The sequence below is a fragment of the Ostrea edulis genome, chromosome 6 (assembly GCF_947568905.1).
Source record: "Ostrea edulis chromosome 6, xbOstEdul1.1, whole genome shotgun sequence".
NCBI lineage: Eukaryota > Metazoa > Mollusca > Bivalvia > Ostreida > Ostreidae > Ostrea > Ostrea edulis.
Window position 1 is genome coordinate 84,955,678 of NC_079169.1, and position 20,556 is coordinate 84,976,233.

General features: G+C 34.6%; 2 protein-coding genes across 10 annotated transcripts; one reads left to right on the plus strand and one right to left on the minus strand.

Annotated features, from left to right (window-relative positions):
• The first annotated feature begins 38 nt into the window (after positions 1-38).
• LOC130047006 (uncharacterized) lies at positions 39-1,805 on the plus strand. Its single transcript, XM_056141124.1, has 2 exons — positions 39-192; positions 1,570-1,805. Exons 1-2 carry the CDS (start codon positions 39-41, stop codon positions 1,740-1,742), a joined length of 327 nt encoding a protein of 108 aa, XP_055997099.1. The 3' UTR covers positions 1,743-1,805.
• Positions 1,806-3,285: 1,480 nt separating this feature from the next.
• On the minus strand, positions 3,286-17,398 carry LOC125645952 (phytanoyl-CoA hydroxylase-interacting protein-like). 9 transcript variants are annotated; one of them, XM_056141123.1, is made up of 4 exons: positions 17,146-17,398; positions 16,508-16,527; positions 16,373-16,404; positions 3,286-4,379 (listed from the first exon to the last, which is right to left on the minus strand). In XM_056141123.1, exons 3-4 carry the CDS (start codon positions 16,389-16,391, stop codon positions 3,715-3,717), a joined length of 684 nt encoding a protein of 227 aa, XP_055997098.1. In that variant the 5' UTR covers positions 16,392-16,404; positions 16,508-16,527; positions 17,146-17,398; the 3' UTR covers positions 3,286-3,714. The 9 variants fall into 9 exon arrangements, with proteins under 9 accessions (XP_055997098.1, XP_055997097.1, XP_055997095.1 ...); XM_056141122.1 differs by having other exon boundaries at positions 17,290-17,374; XM_056141120.1 differs by having other exon boundaries at positions 16,373-16,430; positions 17,146-17,212.
• Positions 17,399-20,556: the final 3,158 nt, after the last annotated feature.

The window sequence follows — 20,556 nt, forward strand, 5'->3', positions numbered from 1 at the left end:
AAGAAAAACTCCAAAAGTGTTACCAGAAACTTGAAGAAATGGAAAAAGCACTGACACAAATGAATGAACTTGAAGAAAAAATTCAGGGATATCAGAAAAAATACAAAATTCAAGAACAGAAACTTGAAGCCCAGGCAGAAGAAAATGAAGCACAGAGCGTAAAAATTTCAGAACAAAGTGCAGTTATCACAGGTATGTATGTTCCCTATTGTGGCTTTCAGTTCCGTTTATATCCGAATATTAACATTTCCAATGTCGTCTTTAATAATTGAAATGATACCAATTTCCTCATGAACGTAAAAGAAGTACGTATGAATCTGTATAAATATAGCACGACTGTTTTAACAGCTGGGAGTATTCCGACAAAAACGAAAGTAAAATGTAAATATAAAAACTAAAAACAGTGGCGTAGCCTGAGTTAATTAATGTGTACGCCTATTGTACGGCGAGGGGTCTCGGGGCCGCTCAAGGCCCCCAGCGGGTCCAGGGCAGGGCCCTGGTAGGGGGTCCGGGGGAGACTAATGTACCACAGATACTGCAGACACTTATTTTTCACCTATGTTTGTAGCATTTAATAGTTGTTTTTTTTTTTTATGTGTACGCCCGGACGTTTTGACGTAAACGTAGCTACGCGCCTGAAAAATCCTTGCGGGTATGAACAGCAACGCTTCTCGCCAGTATACTTTTCAGGAAGCGTGAATGCGCTTCATGTATTATGCTGTCGTATAAGACGTCACAATTCATGTCCTCGTGTATTTTCAATATCAAATTTCATCAACGCAAATCCCTGTACATGTATTTGATATGCAAATATAAAGATGAAGAACAAATTTAGTCGATGGGTGACTGTCATCAATACTGGGGGGGGGGGGGGGGGACCTGTATTACTATCAAGGAAGGTCGTGATTATTTTATTATACCCTCGCAATCCAAGGCGAGAGGAGATATAGTAACGGGACCGTTCGTGTGTGTGTGTGTGTGTTGTGTGTGTGTGTGTGTGTGTAACACTGAGCTTGCAAGTTGTAGACACTCTTCAGGCCACATGTTTTGCACGATGGAATCGATGCTTTGTTATTAAATGACGAAGAACCCTATGATATTGTCCAGAGGTCAAGGTCACTGTAGGACTTCATAGAAAAAGCTTGTAGACACTTTACAAAATCATGATTTGATACTTCACATGCAGCTTTGTTATCAAAAGAGAAAGAACTCTATTTATTTTAGGGTCAAAGTTCAGGGTCACTACAGGACTTGTAGAAAAAGCTTGTAGACAATTTAGAGGTCGCATTTTTCGCTCGATTGATTTGATACTTTACATATAGCTTTGATGTCAAAAGAGGAAGAACCCTATTGATTTTGAGGTCATAAGGTCATGGTTACTACTGGATTGTATAGCAAAGTTGCAGAAAATTATTGCGATGGGATATGCCCCGCCTTGCGGAGCTCTTGTTAGTTACTACCCATATCGTCAAGGAGTGTAGGCCTACATGTGATATGAAAATAAGAGAACATTATTAAAAAGTAAAATACACTACAATTTTAGTAACAGAACAATTTTCTTCTTTTAAGGTCTACAGACCCCCATTTGCACCAAATTGTTTGGAATAGATAGCCGCGATCAGACGGAGATGGACACGTGTTTTTACTGCATCGTCATACTTAACCAAATAGACTGTGACAAGGATTCCAAATGCGAATTCAATGACGGGATCTGTAGACCAATGATGGGCGCCGGAAAATAGATCATATCATAAATAATGGGCTCCGGAAAATATAACATAGACAATGAGCTCCATAAAATATATCATAATATAAATAATGGGCCCCAGAAAATAGGGCATAACAAATAATGGGCTCCGGGAAATTGATCATTACATCAATAATGGGCTCCGGAAAATATATCATTTCATACATAATGGGCTCCGAAAAATAGACCATAACATGAATAATGGGCCCAAGAAAATAGATCATAATATAAATAATGGGCACCGGAAATTAGGCCATTACATAATTAGAGAATATCTTTCTCCCTCTCTCAAGACTCTCATATGTTTAGTTTAAAAACGTCTTCACAAAATGTTGTTTATTCAGTGGGAAAATATCTTTCCAAGTGATGTCCTATTCTCCAACAGTTAGAATCATTCCTAATCATGGATACGACTCGATGGTATTCTCTGTAGAACAAAAGGCGTGCGCAACTGTAGATTATTCATGGGTCAAAGGTTAAGTTGATTATAAGTTAACTAATGAAATAATAGGTTAAATTAATCCTAAGTTTTCAAAAGAATAAATTCATCTTTAAAAAATGCATCAAATAAATATCTGCTAGAATTACAGACTTGTTTTCAATGCTTTTCCCGTTTGCATTTGAAACTTTTAAGACGCTTATTGTAATTGGCCGTTACAATAGTCATTATTCTGACCGCTATTGTGATGACGTCACTAATAGTAGTTACACGGTCTGTTGCATGCTTTAGTTGTAGCGCTGCGATAAGGTGCTCTGTCTGTAAAGTAGAACCTAGCACAGTGTCCCCTAATGGGTAGTATTGACATGTACTCAAATTTGTTTGTTTATTGAATTGTTTGTTTTATCTTGTACGATTAGAGACTCGGGGATTATTATGAACAACATGAATTTCTACCAATGTTTAATCAATCAATAATCAATCAGTGTTTAACCAATCAGAGTGTACTACTTTCAATTTTTTCTGTGAATATGCAGTTGTTATATTTCACTGGTAATGGATAAATCCTTGAAATGTCGTGCATGAGTTTAGGTTGGCAGATCCTGTTTTCATTAACATTTTGCTAGACGAGGTGAACTTTATGCACTTATTTGTCAGAATAACCCTTATCGTGACCAGCAGAAATCAATCACAAACAATTCAAAGATTTAACAATATGTCAATGAAAAAATACTAACTTACATTAGCTCTAATCAAAGTTTACCAAAAGTGTCTGATGCCGGTTTACCACAGGCACATGAAGTGTGGATAGCGTGTATATACATACACTTTAACCCCAACCCCCTGGCCATTCTACCCAATGAAAAAATAAATATAGAACCAATAATTCATCCCAAATATATTAGTTACATGTATTTCACTGTCGACCATCTTCATAAGTCGTTCTGCATAGTCAGTTTCTACATTCTGTAAGGTTCTGAGATGACCACTTTTGAGATACATATATTAGTATGTATTACATCATCTGACATCGTTCTAAAAATAGAAAAACTAGATCACAGGTGTCAATCAAAAAGTAAATGTATTACACAATACCATATGTACCTGATAATTTTTATTTTGCGAGATAAAAATATAACAGAAAATGAAGATTATAATTTCAATGATAACAACAAAGATAAAACAGCAACAAAACAACGGGGGCAACATGCATGAATTTACAGAAAACGTAAATATAGCGAGTATTATATCACAATATGCAAATCAGCATTTACAGTGTAACAGAAATGTTACGAAATGAAAGCCTGATGGGGGGTATTTAAAAGAAATAATACATTTTTGAGACGTAAAATCGCAAAGACGTAATAAAAGAAAAATTACGTTAAAATATTGCGGATTAAAAGGAGTTATTTAGCGTGGGAATTAAGCACAGGGAACTTCAAAAGAATTTAAGAGCATAAAACACTAATCTAAAACAAGTATGGTATTAAACTTAACGATGCTGGGAACAAGGGAATTAAGTAACTGATCAGTTGCAAATATCACAGTTCCGATTTTTTGGGATACCGTCTGGCCGGCTCCGTCCACGACCACGTGCTTTAACCCAAACAAATCGACCCTCATTGCCAATGACGGAATTCAAATCGACGGTTTCCGTATAGAACAATTCCACTCGCACGCCCATCGTAACGACAACTTCGTCTCTGCCGTTTGCAATTTGAATTTTCAGAAAAGGGTTGTTCTGTATGTCTAATTCGGAAAGATTGTGTTCTCGGCAGAATACGTCTTGCGTAGAATTCGGTCTCGTGAGCACCAATGTCGCGTAGTGAATTTTGTAATGGCAGTAGAAGTCTGCAAAGTAAAGTCGCATGGTTCTCTTGAAAATGGCTGATGAGGAAATGTAAAGTCTACGATTTCCGAAGAACGAGAACCACGGGGGTCGTCCATTTTTTCTGTACAAGCCACAGCTGAAGAACAAACCATCAATATTTCCATTGATGGAGGATTTGGGGTCACCATTATGATCTTTGATATAAGGAACCATTTGCCCGAGTTCTGCGTCCATGATGTTCTCCCAGTAAGGAATTGGTTTATCCCTCCACATGTTTTTGATAGGTAGAAACCTTTTGTCCGTTTGTCTTATGAATTTCAGGCATTTATTTTGCAGTTTCTGTAATTCATTTGGCGTGAAATCTGCGGAAAATAACCCATCATTGTTATGTTATGAACTTTCAACTTGTTCTTATTAAATTAATTTAAAACTAGTTACTAATTTAATACAAGCATTGAAGCCTCTTATTCTTTGCCATTCACTACTAGACGGAACGGGTACTGAGAGTTTCATTTTTATTTTACGGAAAATGCTGACATATACTGATATCGTGCTTATGATGCTGGTAATTGCTGATTTTATAGTGTTGGTACTGATAAAACTCTGTTGGTACTGATAAATACTGATATCTACTATCGTTAGTATCTACTATCGTTAGTACTGCGAGTTCTAATGTTTACTGGTAAGTGCTAAGGAAAAGTTGTGGAGACTTGGTAAAAAAAAATGTGGATATTGTTCTTGGGTCGGAAGGGAAAGATAACCTGATGAAAAAGAATGTGTTCTAGAATTACTTCATTCAAAAACAAATTCTAATGATAAACATATCGTTTTTCAGTTTATTGAGACAAAATTACAACCAAACACTACATAATGCTGACGGTGCTACCGTTTGGGCGAGCGCAGCTACATAAACATGTGCGGGTTCTAGAATTTTACCACCCCATGCAATTCGGGGCGGGGTTGGGGTTCCATCCTCTACTAAAGACTAACACTTGGTATTATTTTACAATTGGAATTAATTAAATATAGGTAAATATACCTATATAGTATTTATTTTCTACCAAGCCCTGAGAGAGGATTAGACTCCAACGTCCCCTTCTACTAGAGGTCCAGCCTAGATCCCTTTGCAAATGCGTATTTTCCTTGCAATAAATAAAATGGCGGAGAGAGAAAAGATTGTATTTTGCTGCTTTCCGCCACACTCAACCACAGGTGCTTGTGGACAGGACTTCCGGTACCCCCCTTCTTGTATTTTTAAATGTTCAATTCCTTGGGTATTTCGGACGTATTTTTGATCAAATACGTAACTTCAGAGTTTATATATTTCAATGGAATACACAAATCTCGCATAGAAACCGTTTTTTAAAATGTCATATCACTGATCATAATATATGTTCATATTATGTTCTATATTATAGAATCACCAATTAGTTCTATATTAGAGAATCAACAGTTAGTTCTATATTAGAGAATCAACAGTTAGTTCTTCATTAGAGAATCATCAGTTAGTTCTTCATTAGAGAATCAACAGTTAGTTCTTCATTAGAGAATCACCAGGTCGTTCTTCATTAGAGAATCAACAGTTAGTTCTTCATTAGAGAATCAACAGTTAGTTCTATATTAGAGAATCAACAGTTAGTTCTTCATTAGAGAATCACCAGTTAGTTCTTCATTAGAGAATCAACAGTTAGTTCTTCATTAAAGAATCACCAGTTAGTTCTTCATTAGAGAATCAACAGTTAGTTCTTCATTAGAGAATCATCAGTTAGTTCTTCATTAGAGAATCAACAGTTAGTTCTTCATTAGAGAATCAACAGTTAGTTCTATATTAGAGAATCAACAGTTAGTTCTATATTAGAGAATCAACAGTTAGTTCTTCATTAGAGAATCATCAGTTAGTTCTTCATTAGAGAATCAACAGTTAGTTCTTCATTAGAGAATCACCAGTTAGTTCTTCATTAGAGAATCAACAGTTAGTTCTTCATTAGAGAATCAACAGTTAGTTCTTCATTAGAGAATCACCAGGTCGTTCTTCATTAGAGAATCAACAGTTAGTGCTTCATTAGAGAATCACACAGTTAGTTCTTCATTAGAGAATCACCAGTTAGTTATTGATTAGAGAATCAACAGTTAGTTCTTCATTAGAGAATCAACAGTTAGTTCTTCATTAGAGAATCACCAGTTAGTTCTTCATTAGAGAATCACACAGTTAGTTCTTCATTAGAGAATCAACAGTTAGTTCTATATTAGAGAATCAACAGTTAGTTCTTCATTAGAGAATCATTAGTTAGTTCTTCATTAGAGAATCAACAGTTAGTTCTATATTAGAGAATCAACAGTTAGTTCTTCATTAGAGAATCATTAGTTAGTTCTTCATTAGAGAATCACCAGTTAGTTCTTCATTAGAGAATCACCAGTTAGTTCTTCATTAGAGAATCCACAGTTAGTTCTATATTAGAGAATCAACAGTTAGTTCTTCATTAGAGAATTAACAGTTAGTTCTTCATTAGAGAATCAACAGTTAGTTCTATATTAGAGAATCACCAGTTAGTTCTTCATTAGAGAATCACCAGTTAGTTCTTCATTAGTTCTTCATTAGAGAATCACACAGTTAGTTCTTCATTAGAGAATCAACAGTTAGTTCTAAATTAGAGAATCACCAGTTAGTTCTTCATTTGAGAATCAACAGTTAGTTCTATATTAGAGAATCAACAGTTAGTTCTTCATTAGAGAATCACACAGTTAGTTCTTCATTAGAGAATCAACAGTTAGTTCTATATTAGAGAATCACACAGTTAGTTCTTCATTAGAGAATCACACAGTTAGTTCTATATTAGAGAATCACACAGTTAGTTCTATATTAGAGAATCAACAGTTAGTTCTTCATTAGAGAATCAACAGTTAGTTCTATATTAGAGAATCAACAGTTAGTTCTTCATTAGAGAATCACACAGTTAGTTCTATATTAGAGAATCACCAGTTAGTTCTTCATTAGAGAATCCACAGTTAGTTCTATATTAGAGAATCATCAGTTAGTGCTTCATTAGAGAATCACCAGTTAGTTCTTCATTAGAGAATCACCAGTTAGTTCTTCATTAGAGAATCAACAGTTAGTTCTTCATTAGAGAATCCACAGTTAGTTCTATATTAGAGAATCATCAGTTAGTGCTTCATTAAAGAATCACCAGTTAGTTCTATATTAGAGAATCACACAGTTAGTTCTATATTAGAGAATCAACAGTTAGTGCTTCATTAAAGAATCACCAGTTAGTTCTATATTAGAGAATCACACAGTTAGTTCTTCATTAGAGAATCAACAGTTAGTGCTTCATTAGAGAATCACACAGTTAGTTCTATATTAGAGAATCACACAGTTAGTTCTATATTAGAGAATCAACAGTTAGTTCTTCATTAGAGAATCACCAGTTAGTTCTTCATTAGAGAATCACCAGTTAGTTCTTCATTAGAGAATCACCAGTTAGTTCTTCATTAGAGAATCAACAGTTAGTTCTTGATTAGAGAATCACCAGTTAGTTCTTGATTAGAGAATCAACAGTTAGTTCTATATTAGAGAATCAACAGTTAGTTCTATATTAGAGAATCACCAGTTAGTTCTTCATTAGAGAATCACCAGTTAGTTCTTCATTAGAGAATCAACAGTTAGTTCTATATTAGAGAATCAACAGTTAGTTCTTCATTAGAGAATCACCAGGTCGTTCTTCATTAGAAAATCAACAGTTAGTTCTTCATTAGAGAATCACCAGGTCGTTCTTCATTAGAGAATCAACAGTTAGTTCTTCATTAGAGAATCACACAGTTAGTTCTATATTAGAGAATCACACAGTTAGTTCTATATTAGAGAATCACACAGTTAGTTCTATATTAGAGAATCACACAGTTAGTTCTTCATTAGAGAATCACCAGTTAGTTCTTCATTAGAGAATCACCAGTTAGTTCTTCATTAGAGAATCACCAGTTAGTTCTTCATTAGAGAATCAACAGTTAGTTCTATATTAGAGAATCACCAGTTAGTTCTTCATTAGAGAATCACCAGTTAGTTCTTCATTAGAGAATCACCAGTTAGTTCTTCATTAGAGAATCACACAGTTAGTTCTTCATTAGAGAATCAACAGTTAGTTCTTCATTAGAGAATCAACAGTTAGTTCTATATTAGAGAATCAACAGTTAGTTCTTCATTAGAGAATCAACAGTTAGTTCTATATTAGAGAATCACCAGTTAGTTCTTCATTAGAGAATCAACAGTTAGTTCTTCATTAGAGAATCACCAGGTCGTTCTTCATTAGAGAATCAACAGTTAGTTCTTCATTAGAGAATCACCAGTTAGTTCTATATTAGAGAATCATCAGTTAGTTCTTCATTAGAGAATCAACAGTTAGTTCTATATTAGAGAATCAACAGTTAGTTCTTCATTAGAGAATCAACAGTTAGTTCTATATTAGAGAATCACCAGTTAGTTCTTCATTAGAGAATCAACAGTTAGTTCTTCATTAGAGAATCACCAGGTCGTTCTTCATTAGAGATTCAACAGTTAATTCTTCATTAGAGAATCACCAGTTAGTTCTATATTAGAGAATCATCAGTTAGTGCTTCATTAGAGAATCAACAGTTAGTTCTTCATTAGAGAATCAACAGTTAGTTCTTCATTAGAGAATCACCAGTTAGTGCTTCATTAGAGAATCAACAGTTAGTTCTATATTAGAGAATCAACAGTTAGTTCTTCATTAGAGAATCACCAGTTAGTTCTATATTAGAGAATCAACAGTTAGTTCTTCATTAGAGAATCAACAGTTAGTTCTATATTAGAGAATCAACAGTTAGTTCTTCATTAGAGAATCACACAGTTAGTTCTTCATTAGAGAATCAACAGTTAGTTCTATATTAGAGAATCAACAGTTAGTTCTATATTAGAGAATCACCAGTTAGTTCTTCATTAGAGAATCAACAGTTAGTTCTTCATTAGAGAATCACACAGTTAGTTCTATATTAGAGAATCACACAGTTAGTTCTATATTAGAGAATCAACAGTTAGTTCTTCATTAGAGAATCACCAGTTAGTTCTTCATTAGAGAATCACACAGTTAGTTCTTCATTAGAGAATCAACAGTTAGTTCTTCATTAGAGAATCAACAGTTAGTTCTATATTAGAGAATCAACAGTTAGTTCTTCATTAGAGAATCAACAGTTAGTTCTATATTAGAGAATCACCAGTTAGTTCTTCATTAGAGAATCAACAGTTAGTTCTTCATTAGAGAATCACCAGGTCGTTCTTCATTAGAGAATCAACAGTTAGTTCTTCATTAGAGAATCACCAGTTAGTTCTATATTAGAGAATCATCAGTTAGTTCTTCATTAGAGAATCAACAGTTAGTTCTATATTAGAGAATCAACAGTTAGTTCTTCATTAGAGAATCAACAGTTAGTTCTATATTAGAGAATCACCAGTTAGTTCTTCATTAGAGAATCAACAGTTAGTTCTTCATTAGAGAATCACCAGGTCGTTCTTCATTAGAGATTCAACAGTTAATTCTTCATTAGAGAATCACCAGTTAGTTCTATATTAGAGAATCATCAGTTAGTGCTTCATTAGAGAATCAACAGTTAGTTCTTCATTAGAGAATCAACAGTTAGTTCTTCATTAGAGAATCACCAGTTAGTGCTTCATTAGAGAATCAACAGTTAGTTCTATATTAGAGAATCAACAGTTAGTTCTTCATTAGAGAATCACCAGTTAGTTCTATATTAGAGAATCAACAGTTAGTTCTTCATTAGAGAATCAACAGTTAGTTCTATATTAGAGAATCAACAGTTAGTTCTTCATTAGAGAATCACACAGTTAGTTCTTCATTAGAGAATCAACAGTTAGTTCTATATTAGAGAATCAACAGTTAGTTCTATATTAGAGAATCACCAGTTAGTTCTTCATTAGAGAATCAACAGTTAGTTCTTCATTAGAGAATCACACAGTTAGTTCTATATTAGAGAATCACACAGTTAGTTCTATATTAGAGAATCAACAGTTAGTTCTTCATTAGAGAATCACCAGTTAGTTCTTGATTAGAGAATCACCAGTTAGTTCTTCATTAGAGAATCAACAGTTAGTTCTTGATTAGAGAATCAACAGTTAGTTCTTGATTAGAGAATCAACAGTTAGTTCTATATTAGAGAATCAACAGTTAGTTCTTCATTAGAGAATCACCAGGTCGTTCTTTATTAGAGAATCAACAGTTAGTTCTATATTAGAGAATCAACAGTTAGTTCTTCATTAGAGAATCAACAGTTAGTTCTATATTAGAGAATCAACAGTTAGTTCTTCATTAGGGAATCAACAGTTAGTTCTTCATTAGAGAATCACCAGGTCGTTCTTCATTAGAGAATCAACAGTTAGTTCTTCATTAGAGAATCAACAGTTAGTTCTATATTAGAGAATCACCAGTTAGTGCTTCATTAGAGAATCAACAGTTTGTTCTTCATTAGAGAATCAACAGTTAGTTCTTCATTAGAGAATCAACAGTTAGTTATTGATTAGAGAATCATCAGTTAGTTCTTCATTAGAGAATCAACAGTTAGTTCTTCATTAGAGAATCAACAGTTAGTTCTATATTAGAGAATCAACAGTTAGTTCTATATTAGAGAATCAACAGTTAGTTCTTCATTAGAGAATCACCAGGTAGTTCTTCATTAGAGAATCAACAGTTAGTTCTTCATTAGAGAATCACCAGTTAGTTCTTCATTAGAGAATCACCAGGTCGTTCTTCATTAGAGAATCAAGCAGAGATCATTCAAATCTCTTTGGCTAAATCAAGGGTGTAGCATTTTTTTCACTATATACTTTTTTGATTATTTTACGTCAAAAGATCCATATGCACTTCCTGCCAAGTTTGAATTGCCGACTGGTTCCCCTCCCCCTCCTCAATTTTATGGCAGTTAGTAAAAGGTGATGAAAGAGTTTGTTTCAATTTTAAAATCGAATTTATGCAAATGAAAATTATATTGTTATGATATATACCAGTGAAACTTCTCTAAACCAGCCAGCTCTCGGACCGAAAGAAAACCCGCCGGTTTAGAGGTGTGGCCGGTTTACCGAGAATTTAACATTTAGAGACATTTTATCTCAATATTCACAAAGTATGTACTGTTCACATTGTTCTAGTGATCTGTGATCAATTATCGGTGGAGATCAAATTAGTCCGCTTGTACAGTGTATCTACAGGTAATCCTAAATAACAAGAAATATTCTCGCTGAAATCATCTAATTTTAAACTGAAAACCTATAACAGGATACATAAAGAAAACACAGAGGCATATTATTGGAATTCCTTTTACCTATAAAAACTCTGTTTACATTGAAATACATTCATCGCTTATATCATTAACAAATTTGTTTTGACGGTTTTGAAAAGTACAGTAGTACATATGAAATCGTAATTTGAATATTCTTAGAACTTTTAAGTCTATTAAAACCAAGAAAATTAATTCATCTTCTAATAATTATCATTAACGGTCATGGGTTTGTTCTTTATTTAACTACCGTTTATATGGTGCAACAATATGGCGTTTGATACTGTATTCATTCAATATGTTCCTAAGTGGTTTTTTTGTTGTTGGTTTTTTGGGGTTACATTTTGTACAGAATTCGGGTCCCTCGGATTATCCAAGTGTTACTTAACACCCTTTAGAGCACAGGTAAACAATAGAAATCATAGGAGCCAATAGTGTTTTTCACACCTCCGGTCGATAATTTCCCACCTCTTGGTCACCCTCGCAGGTATTCAAAAAGTGGCCGGCATTATAAGGGTACATTACACATGTTTGTTAACAAATGTACTTTAAAAAGTGGCCGATGTCCGGTTTTCAGGGTGACCGGTTTTGTAAGACTCTTTGTAAGGAAATGTTAAGATTTCTGCCGGGACTTTGAAAATCGGTCGATATTCAGGGAGAACCGGTTTTCTGAGGGGCCGGTTTGGAGAAGTTTCACTGTATGTAATATTATGCATCGTATTAACCTTTAAAACACCAATGAGGCGAATCCACGCACTGAAAGATCGACCCCTTGTCACGACTTAGTATTTTCAGTCTTAGGTTGCAGTAAACGTTAAAATTTTACTTATTTTTGGTGGAGGGTTAAGAGGGCATCGTCAGATACAAACAAACGGCTTATCTCGTCTTCTACTGATGAGTAGAAGACGAGATCAGCCGTGGGTTTCCGACGATGTTAAGAGCGTTGGTGTTTTGGGTTTTTTTTAATTTTTAATTTTATTTTTTTTTTGGCCAAAAGTTAGATCAATACCATGGTGAGGGGGGGGGAGTTCCTGGATTTAAGCATGACAAATCTTTCTTTTATCCAACTTTTAAGAATTGGACAAGAGACTACTCAAAATTGAAGTGTTATACTACACATGCAAGTAGTCTCTTGTTTACATTAAAAAAATCGTCACACTACATCACAGAATTTTTCTTATGTTTGGTATCATTTCATTCCCTGCCTTACGGTATCTACAGTATGCCATTTGCTCGCAAATTAAAAAAAGTCCATGTGTTAGGTAAGATTTTGAATACTTGCGTTTCTTTGATATTGTTATGGCTACTCTCTTGTAAATTAATGTCGCATTATTTCCCCCTGTTTCTGTGGAAGCATTCATTTTCGTCGGTTTATTAGTTGATCGCTCTGAAAGTAAGCGGAGTTGTAACTAAATAAAATTGGGGTTATTGTAAAATTTTCTGCATAAATGATAGTGGCAAGTAAAAACCTCACAAAAAGGGACTGGAAATTTGCGAGGTTACTAATAAGTTGAAATAATTGCTAGCATTATCTGATTCCCTTCCGTTCCGCTAAATACCAATATCCCTGTGGATATTAGTATTTTTAACGGAACGAAACATCGAAATTAAAGCGTTATTCTATGTAATCTGATTTTATTCAATTATTCTAATTCTTTTTAATTGTATCGTAAGACACCAAATTTTCTCTTTTTTTAGAGGGAAGTGGGGGGGGGGGGGGAGGGGGGGGGGGCTTTGTAAATTATTGCAATATTGTTTTCCCTTTTTTCTGTTATAGCTTTATTTTTCTTCGGTTTATTAGATGATCACTCTGAAAGTAAGAGGAGGTGTTGATTAAGAAAAAAATCAAATTAGAACTGTCCTTTCGGGACTATCCACACGGATATTGGTATTTTACGGAACGGAACCAGCACAGAAAATGTGCATTTTATATCAGTAATAAATTCATATCAAAGATTAAACATAGTTTATACAATAACTAGATATTAACGCAGAAGAAAAGCTCATATGATTGGACACACACACACAATATATATATATATATATATATATATATATATATATATATATATATAACTTTAAAGCCCGGTATTTTATTTGGCAACCCTCTACTTTTCACAGGCCTACATGAGTGGACACGATTCTTAAAGTTCCCAACAACCGGCTTCGTTCCGTTCCGTTCCGTTCCCTTTCGCAAAATACCAATAGCCCGATTCTTTAACAATCGTTAATGTTACATGGAAAACATGTCCCAAGATCGAAGTTACAAAGTCATTTTAAACCTGAAGTCGTAGTTTGGTTCAATTTCTAAAATCGAATTGATGCAAATGAAAATTCCATTGTTATGATATATATGACCGTCAGTTATATAATATTATGTATCGTATAAACCTTTTAAAAAATTCTATGGTAAATTAATAACCAAGTCAATTAATTTGTTTGCATGTGGCTAACAACATCGACATGCTTTCGATTTTTCTTTAATAAGTGGGTTTTTTTTTTTTTATCTCCAGGTCAATCATTTTAGCAGAATTTCCTCATTTGAAAGAAGGAATATGCGCACCGAAAGGTGACATTCATGTAATAATCTTAAAAATATTGCCTCGAAAATTACATAATTATTACTGACCTCTTTTCTGTTTCCGCTTTGTCTCCGCCATTTTATTTGAATTGCAAAGGAAAATACGCGTTTGCAAAGGGAATTAGGCTGGACCCCTTACCTCTATATCCCCTGTCATAGCCTCTACCAATGGAATTAATGTGTTTGACAAAGTGTAATGAAGAGAGCACAATAGGGATAAAAATAGCTCAATAGTATTGCCAACAACAACAAAAAAAACCTTTAAAAAAGGTAGTGATCTATATGTCATCAATATAAAAAGACGTACAAAAACTCCGTTAATAATGTAAAAGCACAAGGGAAAATGCATATCAAAAATATATATAAAAGTCACTATCAAGAAACACAGCTTTAAAAGAAGACCAGGAAACAGTGAACAATATTAGAAATTTTCAAAGACTAACTGAAAATAGGTCAATTACATGTTGCAACTTGCACTTGATATGCGAGTCATAATATAGAGAGATGTACCAAATATTACCTCATTACCTACAGGCACAGCAAAAAACAAAACATTAAAATTATACAAATTATAATATTGTAAAACTTGTGCGGTACCAATTTTGATGCACCAGATGCGCATTTCGACAAATAATGTCTCTTCAGTGATGCTCAAGCCGAAAGTTTGGAAATTAGAAATAACAATAAACTTGTAAGAGCTAAAAGGAAAACCAGAGTGCCAAAAACTGGAACCAAATTCGCCCAAGGATCAGAGCTATGCATGAGGTAGATAATCCTTAATCTTGAAATAAATTTCAAAATTTTATCCCAGCAATTAAATATATATCTGTATTTTCAAGCTAGTAACGAAGTACTTAGCTACTGGGCTGTAGAGACCTTCGGGGACTAACAGTCCCCCAGCAGAGGCCTCGACCCAGGGGTCGTAATGGAAAACTTATACGGTACCAATTTTGATGCACCAGATGTGCATTTCGACAAATAATGTCTCTTCAGTACAAATTAAAGTATATAAGATAAAAAAAAAAAAAAGTGGCAATGTGGCCCTAATACACGAATACCAATAAAACGGAGTCAATACACGTAGCTACAGAACTGTAACTCCCCAGAAAGAAATGGGATAGACCAGAGAGCTACAGATCTACCCTTTATAAATGTTTGAAGGTATGTTTCGAAAAAAGTGCAGTGGGAAAATATCTTACAAAATGTATGTATTGTTTGTCTATGGGGTGGAATTCCATATACAACAGTCGACGCTAAGCCCGTTTGGACCCGAATTCTGTGATACCATTAATATCTATATACACTGGTATTAAACTGATGATAGTAACGGAAATGAATGATGATAGTAACGTAAGACTTTCGTTACTATCATCCTCGCTGTTTTTTCAACGACGAATTTTCTGTTCATATGAGCCGTATAAAAGATAAAATAACACCTGATCGTAATTGTTGCTAGTGTATGATATTTCTTACCTACATATCATTCGCAAATAAACAATACAAATAGATATAATAAGTAAATGTGGTCTTTCCGGAATTTCCTTCCGCCATCTTGGGATGATAGTAACGATCGTTACTATCATCATTTAATACCAGTGATATATTTATGGTATCACAGAGTTCGGGCCCAAACGGGCCTAGCCCCTGTGCAATAGTCGACTGTTTACCGCTTCATTGACGCATCCAAAAGATTCAAAATCTAACAACCCTCGCACATTCTTTCTTTTCACAATTATTTCACACAACACTGCTATGACATTTACATTTATTTCTTATGATACCATTATTCTCATTACTATCTCTACCATTAGTATTACCCTCATTAGCAGTTAAGCAGTATAATAATAATAATAATTTTTGTATTAGATTCTTTTGCCATTGTTACCCAGATCACTATCACAACTGTAAATCTACATAAAGGAAACAGATTGATATAAGTTTTATAACTGGTATCCGAATCCTAATGCAATATATATTATACCTTTGTTGTAAATCATCTTCATTGCATGTATCTGTTTATATTGCAATAATTCCAATGTTATTTACTACTATTTTGATTGGACAAAAATAAATCTAAACGAGAATTTACACATCAATAAATCCAAAAATGCTAGGTATACATACGCGCCTGAAAACAAATAACATAGTGCGGGGAAACTATTCAAATTATTAAATTGATAATACAAGGAACGAATTGGAATTATAAGAATCAAACATTCTTTTTGTAGAATTTATCGATGTGTAAACTCTGGACATTTTACTCACAAACTTCGCACTTTTATTCATATATATATATGACATGACATTAAGATGGCTGCTGGAGAGAGAGAGAGAGAGAGAGAGAGAGAGAGAGAGAGAGAGAGAAAGAGAGTCTATGTGTTGAAAGTTGTGACAGAATAAATGATACAGTCTGCATTACCGATGACAAATATCATTACACTGGTAAAACTTTCCCAATTTCAAAATTAAACTTACAGTTTCCGGGATCTGCCATTTGTCGATGCTATCTACATGCAATATTAAGAATATATCTCTATTTACGTAATTGACGTGTTTGTATCACAATAAAGTCATCACATTGCATCTGTGAAACTGTTCATTATAACTTACCTCCTTTAATTGACACAACTCTGAAAAGTAAACACGTCTTATGTTTTAAAAATAGAAAAAGAAAGTAAGATACTACTGGCTGCGGTTACTGCGGAAATGATGTCTGACATTGAGGTGGCTGCTAGAGAAACTTTGTTGAGAATTGTGACAGAATAATAATATCTATTTACGTGATTGTCTTATTTGTATCACAATAAAGTCATCACATTGAATCTGTGAAACTGTTCTAACTTACCACAACTATGAAAAGTAAACACGTCTCAAAAAGAAAGTAAAAGCTGTTAATTTCGTAGAAACAATCAATTACGTCAGGTCCTTCCTTTACTTCTGTGTTATCAGGAAGTTAAAATGTATGAAAATATACATAGAATTTTCCATAATTCTATCTATAAATAACTTTTTGCTATTTTAATTCTATTGTATCAAATCATTTGGCCAACCATAAACTACGGCATGTTGAACACCAATTAAATTCCCTGGACTAGTTGATATATCTAGAAAAAATTTCTTCAACATTTCTAATTCCTTGCCCTTGGGAAAGTAAGGAAATAAAATAAACACATTTTTAAACATTTCTGTGGTAAACTATTAATTTGAAATCATATTTTGATAAAGAGTAAGTTTGTGCAACTTTTTACCCAAATATTTGTATGAAAATCGCCTCTGATAGAATAAGTCGTACGTGTAACGAACTGGATCATCAAACGACTAATTGTGGTTACTGTAATTGGGTCCACTTAGGGTTCCTTCCTTCAAATCAAGTTAAATCACAACAAACTTACGATTTCTCTTAGCAGACGACACCAGATCAGCAGTAATAAATGCAATGAAAGAACCTCAACCGAGTAACTAAGATCCAGATTACATGTATTGTATCGTTTACCTCGGTCGTGTCTGAATACTGATTCAATAACTAAACAACGATGATAAGCAAAATCAACTATGAGATCACAAACACAAAATAGACCCTAACATATAAATAACTTTCAGTTTCGGTAGCATCAGCCTGAGTGGCTAACTAACCCTCGGATCTCCTGGAAATGGGTCTTCTTGAAGATTCGACCATGGACCCCTCCCCCCCCCCCCCCCCCCCCCCCTATTAAAAATATGTTATTTATCATAGAAACAGCAGTACATGGTTCCAAATGAATTAAAAATAACCTGAAATATTTGTGGTAGAGAATCAATCATGTAAATTATATATGCCTTTAAGAAGTCTACCCTAGATATGCATCGGATTTTCGTATGCATTTATAAAGCTGAGCATGTAGGTAACCTTTTTAAAAGAAACATAATGGAAAAATGACATATCTAAAAATGTAGAATTTTTCAAAAAACAGAAGCACTCTTAAAATGTCACATGTATATCTTCAATGTTTTTAAAACAACTATAACGTACAAGGGAGATGAAAGATGAATATAACGAACAGTCATCAATCTCATAACTCCTATAAGCAATACATAAGCAATACAAAATAGATAATCGGACAAACACGGACCTCTGGACACACCAGGGGTGAGATCAGGTGCCTAGGAGGAGTAAGCAATCCCCTGTCGACCGGTCACACCCGCCGTGAGCCCTATATCCTGATCAGGTAAACGGAGTTATCCGTAGTCAAAATCAGTGTGCCAAGAACGGCCTAACAATCGGCATGAAACACATCAGACAGCATTTGACCCAATGATAGGTTGTATTGACGAACTAAATCGTTATAACGACCATGTAATTCGTGAAATGCTGACTTCAATCGAGACTGTTGAAACCCCTGTACCTTCAACTTGTTTGTCAGTAGCTTGCATCGATTTAAAAAACCGATCATAAGCAGAACAAGCTCTAGCGTATCGAAGCAGTTGAAAGATATAAACACCATATGCAGACCCTGTGATAATGGAATATTGCTACATAAATAAGGGAAGTTGACGATGGAGAAGCTGAAATCATCCCGTTTTTCATACAGCTGAGTTGTCAGTTTGCCATTAATGTCTACTTTCAATAAAATTTCTAGGTATGAAGTGGACGACTCTGTGGTGTCTTTTATTTCGAGCTCATAGGGATATATCGAATCGACATTTTGAATGAAAGTTATTATTGTTAATAGACAAAACGTCGTCGATCTATTTAAATGTCGAATTGAAGGCCACAGCAAGAGATTTTTTCTTCTCACGTAGAAGTTTTTGAATAAATTCTGCTTTATATGAATATAGAAACAGGTCAGCTAACAAAGAAGCACAATTCGTGCCCATTGGATTCCAACAGACTGTTGGAAGACCTGATCACTAAAGACCACGAAGATATTGTCAATGAGGAAGTCTAGCATATTTTTTATTTCAACTTCAGAGTACTTGTGCGTGGAATCAGAGTGGTATTTAACAAAGTAATTTTTTGGATGACAGATCACTAAATATGAATATTTCCGTTTTCCATTTTTGTTGAAGAAGCAACTCTCTATGATGTCAAAAAGTATAATCTTTAAATTATCGTGAGGAATGGTCGTGTAAAGTGTTGAAAAGTCATAGGTTATGATATTGATTTGGGAAAAGTTTTGCGATTTCAAGTTTGCTAAAAGTTCTTTAGAATTTTTTAGAATCCACATTTGATTAACACCACTTCTGGCATATGTAGTCGCACAGTAAGTTTGAAGTTTCTCCTTCACAGCTATTTTCGTGAGGAGCAAAGATATGGGCTTGGTAGAACACTTACTGGATCTAGCAATGTATCTTTGTAAGGGTTTTTATGTAGTTTAGGAATCCAATATAGGTACGGTAACTCATATTCATTCGACCCATTGACTGGGATATTAAATGTGTCTAAAACTGAAGCATGGTTTTGAATAATTTCATCTTTTGAAAGGGCAGTTGGAGTAAAAGTACGATTACCAAAAGTGGAATTAATACCAAGTTCGTTTAAAATACAGTTGTAATAATGAGCCTTACAAACAAAGGCAATGTTGTTTCTAGCTTTGTCAGCTGGAACCAAAACATTCTTCATGTAACCTATCTAATTCTTTTATCACTTCTGGTTTACTAAACACAGAAGGATAGATGGTACGTACTATTGTTTTAATATGTCTTAATGCGGGATTTTAATATTCCTCTTATGCTTTTAACCCATTCTGACAATGTATCAAGTTCTTTTTCATATTTAGCCCATCGTCTGGCACAATCTTCGACAGAATTCATGATAGAGATGAAGTTCTGTCGCCAATTGAAAGACCGAGGTTCTCTGTATTTAGGACCTTTTAGAATAAGTGATTTGAGGTCCTCAATTTGAGATCTCAATGCAAAAGTGGGGACAGAAAACAAACACAGGGAAGATACTATGGGCAAACATGGTGTTGGAACACAAAATGAAAATGGAGAACTATTTGTGGAATTCTGTGCATTCAATGATCTAGTCATTAGAGGGACGATATTTCCACACAAGGAAATCTTCAAGACAACTTGGACTTCACCCGACGGGAAGACTTATAACCAGATAGACCATATCACCATCGGCAGAAAGTGGCGCAGAAGTTTGCATGACGTAAGAGTAAAGCAGGGGGCAGATGCGGCCTCAGACTGGCTGAGCTGAAGAACAAACTGAAAGCCTACAAAGACCAAGCAGGTCGAACATCCCACAATTACAATTTTCACAGCCTCAAGGAGAGGGAGACAGCAAATGAGTACAAACTGGAACTAAGAAACAAATTCAGTGTACTTTCACAACTAAATGAAGAAACAGTTGAAGAACACTGGTGTGGCCTGAGAGAGGTCTGGCAGACAACATGCGAGAAAGCTCTTGGAAAAAAATCGAGAAGGCATAAAGAATGGTTAACACATAGAACGTGGATTCTGATCACAGAACGGAAAGACATGAAAAACAAGATCAACAAGACCCAGGATGAAGATCACAGACACGACATACAGGGAAGTCAACCGTCAAGTCAAAAGAATTGCGAAACAGGATAAGAAGAAATTCATTCATGAGCTCACGGAGGAGGCAGAAACAGCAGCAGGGCAGAGAAATATGAAAAGACTCTATCAGATAACAAGAACGCTTTCTGGAAAAA

Bases quoted from the DNA above. Each gene is read 5' to 3' on its own strand.
- LOC130047006 (XM_056141124.1), top strand. From the start codon at position 39: ATGGAAAAAGCACTGACACAAATGAATGAACTTGAAGAAAAAATTCAG. The intron at 193-1,569 runs GTATGTATGTTC...TCTTCTTTTAAG, and splicing joins ACAAAGTGCAGTTATCACAG to GTCTACAGACCCCCATTTGC.
- LOC125645952 (XM_056141114.1), bottom strand. From the start codon at position 13,976: ATGGCGGAGACAAAGCGGAAACAGAAAAGAG. The intron at 12,704-13,945 runs GTCAGTAATAAT...GCTTACTTTCAG, and splicing joins AAAGCGGAAACAGAAAAGAG to AGCGATCAACTAATAAACCG. The intron at 4,380-12,598 runs GCAAGTATTCAA...TATTTTCCGCAG, and splicing joins CATAACAATATCAAAGAAAC to ATTTCACGCCAAATGAATTA.